Raw genomic sequence first — 13780 nt, 5'->3', positions numbered from 1 at the left:
CACACTGTTGAGCAGCACTGTCCGATAGAAATATGACCCATGTGTGAATACTTTTATTTTTATTTTTTGAGTAATTGTAAATTTTCTAGTAGTCACAGTATTAAAAAGGATGAAGAGAAACAGGTGAAATTGATAACATATTTCATTTGACCCAGTATATCCAAATACTATTTAATGGTTTAGAAGAATAAAAGTTATTAATTAGGTGTTTTACTTTTTTATTCTTTTTGAAAATCAGTGTGTATTTCACATGTATCACACATTTTAATTTGCACAAGCCATTTCTAATGCTCAACAGCCACGTGTGACTATCAAGAATAGAAAGTAAAAATATGTTGAATGATTGGAGAGATTTTTACCCTCAAGAAGTTTGCAATGTAAGGATATAACATTAGGGATATCTCTATACCAAAAAGAGACATTCTGTGTTCTTTCAAATAATTTTAAAAAATTGAATCCAGCTGATAGAGTTGTCAAACTTTCTGTGTGAAATATTTCTGTTTTGTATGTAGTTTGATGAATAGAAAGGTTAAAAACAGACATTGAGCAAGAGCAGATAAGATAAGATAAGAAGTAGCATGGGGGAAAGGACCCATGAACAAAAAGACATAGAGGTGGGACAGAACCAGGAATGTGTGGAATAAAACTATTTAGCTGGAAAAAGACATGAAAGAAACATGTGAACAACAACAAAAAAAAGATTAAACAATAATTAGAACCAATTTGTGAAAACCTCAAATGCCTGGGTGAAGATTTAAAGTTTACAGTAATAACTGGAGAGCCACTGAAAGTTTTGAGCAGGGTGTTTTCAGTGGAATTAACTTAGCAGACTGATTAAGACGAGTTGTATCCAGGCATGGTGGCTCACATCTATAGTTCCAGCTACTCAGGAGGCCGAGGTAAGAGAACTGCTTGAGCCCAGGAGTTCGAGGCAGCAGTGAGCTATGGTCACATCACTGCACTCCAGCCTGGGTGACAGAGAAAGACCTTGTCTTAAAAAAATTAAAAAATTTAAAAAAAAAGTGAAGAAAGCCTACTGAAAGCCAGTCAATTAAGAAGCCATTGTAGGCTGGGCGTGGTGGCTCACACTTGTAATCCCAACACTTTAGGAGGCCAAGGCAGGCCCACCACCCAAGGTCAGGAGTTCGAGACCAGCCTGGCCAACATGCTGAAACCTCATCTCTACTAAAAATACAAAAATTAGCCAGGCATGGTGGCGGGCACCTGTAATCCCAGCTAAGGAGGCTGAGGCAGGAGAATTGCTTGAACCAGAGAGGTGGAGGTTGCGGTAAGCCAAGATTATACCATTGCACTCCAGCCTGGGAGACAAGAGCAAAACTCCTTCTCTTAAAAAAAAAAAAAAAAAAAAAAGCCATTGTGATAAGAAAGAATGAGACTCTGAATGACTGTAATCATGCAAGTAAGAATAGAGAGGAAGACGGATATGAGAAATATTAAGGTTGAACTGATAGAACTTGGCAAATTTTTCAGTTTGTGGGAGGCAAGGAGGGAACAAATACTACAGAGAATTGTGGGGTTTTGTGAGTGACTAGGGGGATGATGAGATTCTTAACAGGAATAGAAACCACAGAAGTAGTAGGTGTGAAACAGTGGAAATTACATATATATTCAATTTGAAGTTCTAGTAGGAAATCTCAGGGGTTTTAGATAGGCAATCTAAGATACCTGTCTAGCTGGCTGTTGGAAATTTGAGACTAATTTATGCTTGTGGAGAGGTTAAATGAAGCTGTAAGATTACCAGAGCAGGAAGAGAACAGGGCCAAGGATAGATCTTAGAGTGCACCTGGGTTTATGGTATAGAATGAAGAAGAGGAATCAGAGAAGTGATCAGAGAAAGAGAGAGCATCCAAAAAAGAAAGAAAACCAGGAAAATACTGAGTCCTAGATACCAATAGAGAAGAGAGCATCAGTAGAGTCAGAAATTATGGAAGGTAAAGAAAAAGAATGGATATTGCATTTGGCACCTTAAATATCACTAGTGATGGCTCACACTGGTTTCAGGAGGAAAGGAGGCAGGCTGTAAGGAATAAAGTGAGTCGCCATTCAAGAAACAGGATCACTGTGTTTACATGAAGCAGACGCATTATAGTAGCTACTACAATTAGTTTCTGCTCTGAAGCAGATTTTTTGTCTTCCTGCTTATCTTCATATTTTTTTCTCTAATCATATAGAAATTAAGAATGGTACAAAGAGCTTAAGAAAAGTACAAAGAAGTTTATAGTGTCATTTACATAAAGAGCTTATTACAGTCATAAATTATATCTCATGATTTGCTTTAATGATTTGTGTTTTGTTAAAAAAGTCCACCCAAAAAAAAAAAAAAGCATCTCAAACCGTATTCTCCATTCTATGGAGATAGGAGTGAGTATTTATTGACTATCTGCTTCTTTGAAATCAAATATTCATATTTGAAATTCAGTGTGCTAAACAGGATTTCTGAATGAAATAATTTCCAAAATGAAAAGTGGATACTAGTCTTTTTATAACAGTGAATGATTAAATGGCCGATGGGCTCAATGAGGCATGAAAATTAATTCAGTGGACATGGAAAGAAATTCAAGTAACCCCTCAGAAATCTCTGTAATAATATTTATAATCCAAGAGCAAGGGCCAGAGTAGTAAAAATGGCTGCTGCTTCTAAGAACATAAACAGAATTAATTGGTAAGCTTCTTCAGGACAGGGGCTGTATTGTCTTCTTCTCGTTAAAGTTTTGCTATATTTCATATACTTTGGGCAGGAAATAGATGCTGTTTCCAGACTGCTTGAAGAATTTTCAGAGAGAATTGATTTTAAAAGTTGCCAGTAATAGTGTACGATATCTGTCTGCTTCTTAGCCAGTCCTTATCTTAATTAAAGCGTCACTCTTTCTGCACAGACTCTGCATTGTTTAGACTTAAATCTTCCATCTATTATCCCATTTTACCTTTCCAATTGAAATCAGATTGCACCTTGGTATCCTGTGACACACAGGAAATACTATCTGTGAGATATACAAAAGAAAGCCCTGATGAAAAGACCTGATTTCCACTTGTAGCAGTGGAGGCAAGTTTCTTTCGGCAGTAATATGTCCATCCTTGTTGACTTATTCCTACATGTGAAATTTTTATGCTAGATAGTAATGAGTTAATGATTTACATAGAAAATACATCATAGAGCATTCTGGGCACAAACTTAACATGTAAACGACATGACAAGCACCCCCTTTGGCTCTGTTTTTTTTTTCAAATGCAAGAAGGCAAACTTAAGTGGGTTTTTTAATCTGTGTTGGTAATTAAGCACCTTCTAGTTACAAATCAATAAAAGCCTCTCCTTTCAATATGGTACATTCTGCATGCTCAAACATTGGTTATTGTTTCAACAGTTAAAGTATTATTTTTCTATTTTGGAGCATTTTAAATATGTGATAATCAGGGACAAAAACTTTTTAAGCTGGTACTATAGACAATTAATTTACTTCTGGGCCCTGGAGTTATTTATCTGGCACTTTTCTTGAAGAATTAAAGAAAAATATGGTTAATATTCATGTTTTTTATTAATATTAGTATTTTTTCCCTTGAATACATATAACCTAAAAGAAGTCACTAAACAGAATATTTAGGATACAGGTGTAGAGTTTGGCCAGTTTTTACATGGGATATTTGACATTGATTTCTTAGTTTTAAATTTAGGTACTCTTTAAATGAAGTTCATTTGTGGAAACACATAGCACAGGAGACATAGAGAACATATTGACTACATATCTTGGGAGAATTGGTAACATTTTAAAACAGTCTTTTACTAGTTTTGGCCATTTCACCTGACAAAAAATTATTCAAAAGTTGCATGATTTTTAAACTAAAATACTTTTTGTATGGTGCGCCTACTAAGAGCCAGGTACCATATTAGATGCTTTTCATGCATTATGTCTGTTCCTCACCACAACTCTACAGGATGGTTGCTGTTAACACTGTTTTACAAACAAGACAGCTGCAACTCAGGCTAATTAAGTGACTTTTCCAGGCCCCACAGTCAGTTAAATGATGGATCCAGGATTTGAGCCTAGATCTCTGACCTCAATGCCTTTAATTTTTCTGTGCACCACTTTCCTTTCTGTATACCACATTGTTTCCTGTTCTCTAAGCGTTTTTCCTCAAAATTATCACTTCTCATCTCCTGTCACGGGTATTTTTAAAAGCTTTCATTTATCCAAATACTAACCACTTTGATAGAAATGCTCTTTCTGCTGCTGATACTGCTACTTAGTTTTGCAGGCATTATTGTTCACTTTCATGAAGTCTGTTATAACTAGCCTGAACCTCAAGTAATAAACACATATTTAGGAGGATCTTTGAAAGATCCACTCCTCTTTCATAAAGACCTATAAAAAACCAAGAATACATACTGCCATCTCTGATAAATATTTATTGAGCACCTGTAACATTTTGGGAGCTATTCAGAAGAGTCAAGATTTGAACATGAATAAAACCTAGTACCTAACCTCTGAAGGTATTCATCCTAGAAATGAAACAAACACAAACAATGAGAAATATGAAGTAGTCGAAGATATACAAGGTATGGTGTATACTAGAGGATAAACAGGTAAGGTAGGAATTTGTTCTTTCAGGGAATAGTGGGTGTATCTTCATAGAGCATAGGCCGTATGAACATGGCTTCTAAACTAAATTTATATGGAAAAGCATATACAGATTATGTAAGGAGATCTGCTATATTATTGTGCAATGTTGAATGACTGTCTCCGTTACAAGAGGTAAACATAGAAGATAGATCCTTACTTGTATCCGTGTTTGGCACCAACATTAGCACTTAAAACCTTCACTGGACTATTCAGTCAAGCTTGGGTCATTTGTTCTTCTAGAATAACAATAATAGTCACCTAAGTAGAGCGAGCCTTAAAACATAACAAGTTTATACTAATTAAACATATATTTAGTTTAATATATTTTTTGAGTAGTATCATTACCACTTTTATAAATACTGTGATGATGATGTTAGTGATTGCTGTTATTCCACTTCCAGGATAAGAAAAATAAACATGATATGTAGGATGTGGCAACTCTTGGGTTCCAAAGCAATGAGGCTTCATGGGCCATCTTTTGTGCCCTCCCTGTCAGATCTAGAAAAGAATTCCCCATTATACATTTTAGGGCAGAAATCATAAGTCGTTTTATTCTATTCAGGAAGACACTGTTTGTAGCTATACCGTCATCTTCTCTCTTCAAATAGGGGAGTTTATCAAAGCTTTGTATGAGTCCGATGAGAACTGTGAAGTGGATCCCAGCAAATGTTCATCTAGTGAACTGATAGACCATCAGAGCAACCTGAAAATGTGCTGTGAGCTGGCTTTCTGCAAGATCATCAACTCTTACTGGTGAGCTTATCTTATCCTCTGCCTTACATTTTTTCATGTAAAGGTCATCACAATGGAACTTACATTTTTTCATGTAAAAGTCATCACAACGTTAACAATTATTTTACAACCAAAGGGGAGGGTCTTGGAGAAAAATTGAAAGTTTCCCTAATACAGTCCCGTCTAAAATTGAAATCTCCATTGTAAGCAGAAGTACTTTTGAACTGGCTATCTACATAAATATAATCTCTCTAATAGAATATTAGTACTATAGCCTCTAATATCAAAAGTATTTCTTTTGCTTTCTAAAATATTTACTAGTGTTGAACAGATGTGTTCATGAGTTTTGATCATTGCTCTAACTCCAGCAATTGGCGAAATTTTGGAAGATTTTTGATAAACAGTCTTTAGAGAGATTATGGTGAGTTATACTAAACCAGATGGTTTAGTCAGGAGCCTCATGCCATTTTCCCACTTTGCAAAACTAAATTTAAACTAATCCAGAGTTCTGTAGCCTTGGGTTTCCAGTCTCCATCTGGCCTCTGTGAATTTTCCACCGCCTCTCAGCCATGAATCAGGTAAAACCTCATCCCGGAATTTCTACTAGGTCCTCCTCACAGCCTGATTCTTAAGCAAAAGTATATTGGGTCAGGGTGGAATCACTTGTGCTTGTACTGGTACTTCTGTGTTTAGAGGTTTTGGTACTTCTTTCCTTCCCTAGTGTTTTCCCTCGTGAGTTGAAAGAAGTGTTTGCATCATGGAAGCAGCAGTGCCTGAACCGTGGCAAGCAAGACATCAGCGAGAGGCTCATCAGTGCCTCATTATTTCTCCGTTTTCTGTGTCCAGCCATTATGTCTCCCAGTCTTTTCAACCTTATGCAGGAGTATCCTGATGACCGCACATCTCGGACTCTAACTCTTATTGCCAAGGTCATTCAGAACCTGGCCAACTTTGCCAAGTAGGTGATACTGTTGTAACCACTTTAAAAACACAGTTTAAAAAATACTTGAGGCCTAAAATTTGGATGAGGGTTGGGAGCCTCATCACTCATGTTACCAGATTTTCACTGTGGTATTAATAAATATAGCAAAAAATTGGAAACAACTTAATCACTTCATAGAGGAATGGTTAAGTATCCTATGATACATGCATTCAATGGAATATTTGCAGGCACTACAGACTGTTTACAAAGACTAATAATATAGAGCATGAAGATAAAATTATATTAAAAGTGCTGATAAAAATACTTTAGTGGGAAAAAAAAGGGCAGAATAAAAAGTGGTATGTATACTGTTATCCCAGCAATATGAAAACACAAAAATCTAAGTATAAAAAAAGTTGGGAAGAAAAGACAAATTCTGCGGTTACAATGTCTAAGACAATTATCCTGGCCACTTCAAAAAAGACAATTTTATGAAAAATGCAACAGATGGAGGGGGGCTGTTCTAGATTAAAAGAGATTAAATGCAATACTTGAGACTTATTTGGATCTTAAGTTGGAAAAATATATATATATATGTCCTTTTGGGGGCAATGGGTGGAATTTAAATATAGACTATAGATAAGATAATTCATGAATAATGTTTTTAAAAGTTTTAGTGTGATAATAGCATTGGTTTATGTAAGAGATATTCCTTATTCTGAAGAAATGGACGCTAAACTATTTAGAGGTGATGTCTGCAACTTAGTTTAAAATGATTCCAGAAAGAAAAAAAAAAATCTGTCTAGAAAGAGAGGGTGTGAAAGCAAACTTGGCAAATATAACAGTTGGTTATTGTAGATGAAAGGCATATGGGTATTCATTGTATATTCTTTCAACTTTTCTGTAGGTTTAAAATTTTTCAAAAGAAAATTAGGAGAAAACAGTTGGGAAGGAAATGTACTAAAATATAAACAGCAGATATATTTGGGTAGCTTGAATGATACATCCACACTTTTTTCTTTCTACTTTTCATTGTTTCAAACTTTTTTCAGTAAGTTTATGATATTTTTATAATTTATAGAAAATAAATTTAAGAAATGGCTGGGAAGGAATTCACATTTACAGAACTGACCACAGATTTACTCAATATTGATGCTTAAAGACAAGTTTCTGTTAGCAATGTATTGAAGAAAAAAATTGGAACTTCAGTGAACAGATTGTTTTCTAGTATAAGTGGTGGCTTTTTAGAGGTGTACTATTTTAATTTTGTATAATTTATATATAAGCCAATGCAGAAATATACATATTTATCCATATTTGAGCTAAAAAATATTTATATTTTATTTTGGAACAGGTTTTATGGACTTAAACTAGGCCCTGCAGATAGCTAGAATCTAGACAGGCAAAGGAGAGAAGTTTTTCTCTAGTGCAAGTAAATAGCATGGGCAAAAGCTTGGAGAAGAAAAAAATGTGTAATATATTTGGGAGACTTTGTAGAAGCTAGCAGTATTGAAGGTTTGTACTGGTGAGCTTTTGGTAGGTAAGTGAGGGCTATATTGCAGAGAAATTTAAATACCAGAACTAAAAAAAAAAAAAAAAGGAGTTTTGGCTTTACCCTTTAGAGAGAATAGAAAGCTATTCAAAGCATTAGAATATTAAAGTGATATTAAGAAAGTATGTTATAACATTTATCACTTATAGATAATAAACAAAATTAGTCATTCCCTCCACAAAATAAAAAAAAAGTCATAGTTCTGTGTAATGTCAAATCAGAATGATCATATCTCTCTTGAATATGTTCTTTCTCATTTTCTCATCCTCTACTTCAGGTTTGGTAACAAAGAGGAATACATGGCATTCATGAATGATTTTTTAGAACATGAATGGGGTGGAATGAAGCGCTTTCTTTTGGAGATCTCTAATCCAGACACCATCTCAAACACCCCAGGCTTTGATGGTTACATTGATCTGGGCCGAGAGCTTTCAGTTTTGCATTCCTTACTGTGGGAAGTAGTTTCCCAACTTGATAAGGTAAAGTAGGTTGGTGGAAGATAGAGAACTTTAATGTACCTGAATTCTGGAAAGTAACTATAGAGTGATAGCACTCACTCTTTCTGCTAATTGAAAGCAACCGTTTACCCTAGAAATCTGAGAGTAAATGGTCATCATTTCTGAGTAAAATATGAGATCGACAACCATGAAACTCTAGAAAACCATGACATTATTAATATATGTTTTTAATAATTATCTGAATTAATGGAGTATATTTCTCTAAATTTATATATACAGAGTGCATATCTGAAAACTTGACTAGAAACTAATATATTGGTATATACAACCTTATGCATGTCTAATAGGATAAGATGAAACCTCATATAGTAATTTCTAATAAAAGTATAGATTTAGCTAAGAAAATACTAGGTTTATCATGTTTTAAGTAACTTTACCCATGAAACAAATTTTTTTACTATATAAGTCATAGAGTTTCATATAATTATTAGTGCTAACAGTTATTGTTTTCTTTCTTTACAGATGTGAATTAAGAATACAGAAAGCAATTATTTTTAATCATTTGCTAAGAATTTTATTATATACCGTGTTAATAAGTAAATATACACCATGCCAATCATTTTCTTCCTTCTGGAATTTAACAAAAAGGAATAGATTTGGTAGTAAAAAATAGTCTAATAGATGTTGGCTAGGCTTATGACAATAATTATTTATTGATGTTTTTGTTTGCTACAGGCACTTTATAAATATGTGTGGTGGTATGTTAGAATAACTTCAAAAGACAGTCATTTTTCTATGATAATGATCTACTTCTTTTCCTCTATTTTCCTATCAATAAAAATGCTATATCAGTAAAATTTGAAGGGGAATAAAACCTATTAACAAAGACCACTTTGCTGAGGAAACATAAGTGGTAATGTGTCCTCCAGTGCTTAAAATATTTGTAAAACAATAAACTGCTCCTTATTCTCGAGGACCTTTTCTTCACTTTTAGAAATGCTAGCTAGATTTTTAAGTTGCAGCTATGCCAAAGATAAATCCTTTTCATGTGAATCATAGCCCAACATTATTGAGCAAGTAAAGGCCTTGGTGGCATCTATACCTGTTTGAGTAGGGTAGAAGAGTCTGTTGATTGTTGAGAAGGCAAAGACCCAAAGGCAGCTATGCCAAACTGACTGACAGTTGAAGGGGACCCCTAAGACCCCATGAGAATAAGAATTCCCTAAATAAAAAAATGATTGAAATGGATAAAGCAAGTATTAAAGAGTTCGTCTTTGTTGAATAACTGCATCTCAGTGGGATGCAGATTCAGTTTTCCTGTGAAATGGGCCTGGTTTATTCAGGATCAAAGTCTTTTTAACGGGCTTTGCTGTGTAAACACACTTTCTCCTTTTTAATCTGTGTTTGGTCCTGGGAACCAGGAATACATCTAGACATATCTCATAGAGGAAGTTTACCTGATTTTGCTGTTAAATTAACAATAACAATTGTCTTACTGATGGAAACTCAGTTGGCAGTGGGTCAGGGTTCCCAAGATTGACTGGGATAGTGGATGGCAGTATCATCTGTGTGCCCTGCAGTACTCTGGATTCCTGAATGAGCACCTTCTTATATGTTGGCATGCATTTCTTTTCTCACATGATCCCTTTTCTTTGAAAGTTTATCATATTAGTTGATCCTCTGATCTTGAAGTTCTTTTGGTTAGAAGGAATTTGGTTCTTCCTCCACCCTCCCCACCTTGATCTACTAGCCTCCCAAAGATTTAGTTTGCTTCGCATGCCTATTTTAGTTGGAATGGCATTAGTTTGGTAGTTTTGAGCATGTCTTTTAATTTTTATTTGCATAATCCTGATTTCGATTTCCTTTCTTTCCTCGATGTCTGCCGCACCTTGTTTCGCCTCCTCCATTCATCTCGACGCCATGGTTCTGCTGCTCCATAACAATGCATTATGAACCTGCCACTCCCATATGCAAACACCTACCCTTCCCTCCAACCTACACCCCTCCATCAATGGCCATCGTTGTGCCAAAAACAATCTGTGGTGGATGTCGCAATGCTTATTATCCAATTAGGGTGAAAATTCCTTCCTACAGGCGACCGTGGCAAAATTGGGGCCTCTCCCTCGTGTTCTTGCTGATATTACCAAGTCATTGACTAATCCTACGCCAATACAACAGCAACTGAGACGCTTCACTGAACATAACTCCAGTCCAAATGTCAGTGGAAGCCTCTCCTCTGGGCTGCAGAAAATATTTGAAGACCCCACTGACAGGTATGAAAGAGAGAATTTGACCACTATCTCGGAGAAACATAATGTTTAGATTTAGCAGAAGTATATTCAACCTATTTGTTGAATTTACAAGTTTAAAATCATGAGCAATTGAAGACTCATCTGACCTGAGAGCAGTACAATTATTTGTCATAATAATGCACAAGATCTGGGATAACTTATTTTCTAGAATGGTAGTATAGAGAGTTACAATATATTCCACAAGCATATTTTAAAAATTTCTTTCTTGCTTAGTGGAAGACTAAAGGCTTTATGAAATTCATGTTTCTGTACGTTATAGCATTCAAAATCTTGGAGAACCTCGGTTAAAACCATTTTATAGCTGGCTATGTCAGCTGGACAGGTAGATACAATGTCGATGCTTAGACTGTTTTAGGGATTGGCAAGACTTGTGCCTTTTGCAGGGACCTTTCAGTTGTGTGCTTAGAACTTCTCCTCTTGAAGGTTTAGACAAGTAAGTATGAATTGGAATATTTGGGGAAGGTTTAAAACCTAACTAGGAAATTATTGGAATCCTGGTTAAAACTGAAGACAGTGATGGGTTGGTATCTACAGTGTTATTCTCTAGCTTTGGGGAAAAAGTAAAAATGCTGGATTTTTTTCTAAGAATTGTAATAATTCCCTAATTAGATAAAATCTGAGTTTCCAAAGAAATGTACGTATCCACATAAGAACCTTCAGAGGAGTTCATATGCCTGAATTGAGGCATCTTAGCCATGTTGAAGTTGTCTCAAGAGAAATTAAGTGTCCTTTCCTTTTCCACAGTGATTTGCATAAACTAAAATCTCCAAGCCAGGACAACACAGACAGCTACTTCAGAGGGAAAACATTATTGCTGGTTCAGCAAGCCTCCTCTCAGAGCATGACTTATTCTGAAAAGGATGAAAGGGAAAGTAGCCTTCCTAATGGTCGGAGCGTCTCCCTCATGGACCTCCAGGACACTCATGCTGCTCAAGTGGAGCATGCATCTGTCATGCTTGATGTGCCTATACGCTTGACCGGAAGCCAGCTTTCCATAACCCAGGTGGCCAGCATCAAACAGCTGCGGGAAACCCAGAGCACTCCCCAAAGTGCACCCCAAGTGAGAAGGCCCCTGCACCCAGCCTTGAACCAGCCAGGTGGCCTTCAGCCCTTGTCGTTCCAGAACCCTGTCTATCACCTCAATAATCCAATTCCAGCAATGCCAAAGGCCTCTATAGATTCCAGTTTGGAGAACCTAAGCACTGCCAGTTCCAGAAGCCAAAGTAACAGTGAAGACTTCAAGCTCAGTGGACCCAGCAATAGCAGCATGGAAGATTTCACTAAACGTAGCACTCAGAGTGAGGACTTCTCCAGGCGGCACACGGTGCCAGATAGACACATACCTCTTGCTTTGCCACGACAAAATAGTACTGGGCAGGCCCAGATCCGAAAAGTGGACCAGGGTGGGTTAGGTGCCCGAGCCAAAGCCCCACCATCCCTGCCACACAGTGCTTCCTTACGTAGCACCGGGAGCATGTCAGTGGCGTCCGCAGCCCTGGTGGCCGAAGCTGTGCAGAATGGGAGCCGGTCCCGGCAGCAGTCCTCTTCCTCCAGAGAGAGCCCTGTTCCCAAAGTGAGAGCAATCCAGAGACAACAGACACAGCAGGTAGGTGCGAGTGCTGAAGGGGCCTGGCTTCTACTTGGTCCATCTGTTTCCTTGGTTCTTTATACATAAATCATTGGGAAATCCTATTGTTAACAAGATTTCCTCTTAAAAGCAACCTTTAAATGGAAAGAGGAAAGGAAAAATTTGGGAGGCTTCTGCCCAGGTGTGACTACAGAATGTAGTTTGACTCATTCCCCTTAAGAGTCTAACAAACACGCAGGGGCCCCCTTCCTTCTCTTCAAGCAGCAGAGCTACTACCTCAGTTTGCACTTAGAGCAAATCTATGATGTTAAATGAATAATTAGATACTTAAAATCTGTAGGCAAAACCAACTATTATTTTGGAAATCTGAAAATTAATCCTTAATTTTTTTTCTTAAGCTTCCAGAATAAAGGTTTGCATTCCGAGCCAAGAGTTTAATATGACTGCCCTCCATTCCATCCCTCAACTCCTTCTGGAAATACAAAGTCCCATGTGGCTTTTCCTGGAAATAGCTAGAAAAATAAACACTTGAACACCTGTAGAGTCAAGGTAAAGGAGAGAGTAAAAAGATAGAAGCACAGGTGGAAAAGGAAGTATTCTAAACATCTGCAAATCCCTTACATTTCTATTTACATGGACAAGCCCAGCTAACATCACATCCAATCTTAATATAAGATTTTCTAATTTTTTTCTTGACAAATAAAAAGCTTTGCCAAGAAACTAATCATTTCTTCCTTAAATATTACATTTTGAAGCATCAATACATATTTTTCCCTTTGAAACAAACTACTGTTAAATATATAATATACACATTCATATAATTTTTCATATATATAATATATATCTTTATATATCTTTCATCTAAAAAGACTTTTCTCCTAAAAAAGCATTGTATTAGTTGAATTTTTTTTGAAACCTAATGATAGTACTAAAAAACTTGAGATTAAAAGAGTTCTATGACAAATCCTTTTATGCAGCAAAATAACTGGGCAGGGAGACTGCAATAAAATCCTAGTTTGTATCTTTTATATATTTGCATTTTTACAGCTTAGGCACTTACCTATATGGCTGCCTCTGCCTCCAGTCTGCTATGATCAGAGCCCCTTGCACCTACTTTGATTTTTTAATTGGATTATTTATAGAATCCTTGGATACAGAAATAGAAGAAGGGATGAAAAGCATGACTAACTTAAGCTGTTTCTGGAAGCAGACTTCCTGGGCTAAACCTCCTAGTTGGTCATTTTTTACTGAGTAATAAAGTTTTTCTACAGTCTTAAATTTTTCATTTTTATTTTGTTATATTTCCCAAAATTTCACCAAATCATTTGATTTAGTAAGCATTTTTATTTGAAGAAAAGGAAAAATATATCTTTTATATGTATCATATGTATTTTTTATATATAAATGTGTGTGTGTATATAAGCATAAAATGTATGTGTTAGGAGGCTATCAGTCATTCCTACCTTATTGTGAAGTAGTTTCCTCACATCACTTTTGTGCTAGACTCTAGTTGAGATCAACTACTTTCAGAGAATTAAGGTGTTTATTGGGAGGAGAAAGGAAAAAATACATAATTTTA

The 13780-nt window shown here is 36.1% G+C and overlaps 1 protein-coding gene across 9 annotated transcripts in view; it reads left to right on the top strand.

Moving 5' to 3' along the window:
• The window catches only part of RASAL2 (RAS protein activator like 2), a 380784-nt gene that overhangs the window by 345862 nt on the left and 21142 nt on the right, over positions 1 to 13780 (top strand). For 5 of the 9 annotated variants that reach the window (XM_004027957.5, XM_031013565.3, XM_055366587.2 and 2 more), the window contains 5 exons: positions 5246 to 5390; positions 6091 to 6327; positions 8121 to 8322; positions 10375 to 10574; positions 11358 to 12219. In XM_004027957.5, coding sequence (XP_004028006.1) covers positions 5246 to 5390; positions 6091 to 6327; positions 8121 to 8322; positions 10375 to 10574; positions 11358 to 12219 — 1646 coding nt within the window. The remainder of the gene's footprint in view (positions 1 to 5245; positions 5391 to 6090; positions 6328 to 8120; positions 8323 to 10374; positions 10575 to 11357; positions 12220 to 13780) is intronic. The other 4 variants (XM_004027955.5, XM_019027079.4, XM_063710618.1 and 1 more) reach the window with 1 other exon arrangement.

Source organism: Gorilla gorilla, chromosome 1 (assembly GCF_029281585.2).
Source record: "Gorilla gorilla gorilla isolate KB3781 chromosome 1, NHGRI_mGorGor1-v2.1_pri, whole genome shotgun sequence".
NCBI lineage: Eukaryota > Metazoa > Chordata > Mammalia > Primates > Hominidae > Gorilla > Gorilla gorilla.
This window is presented reverse-complemented; position numbering and strand designations above follow the sequence as displayed.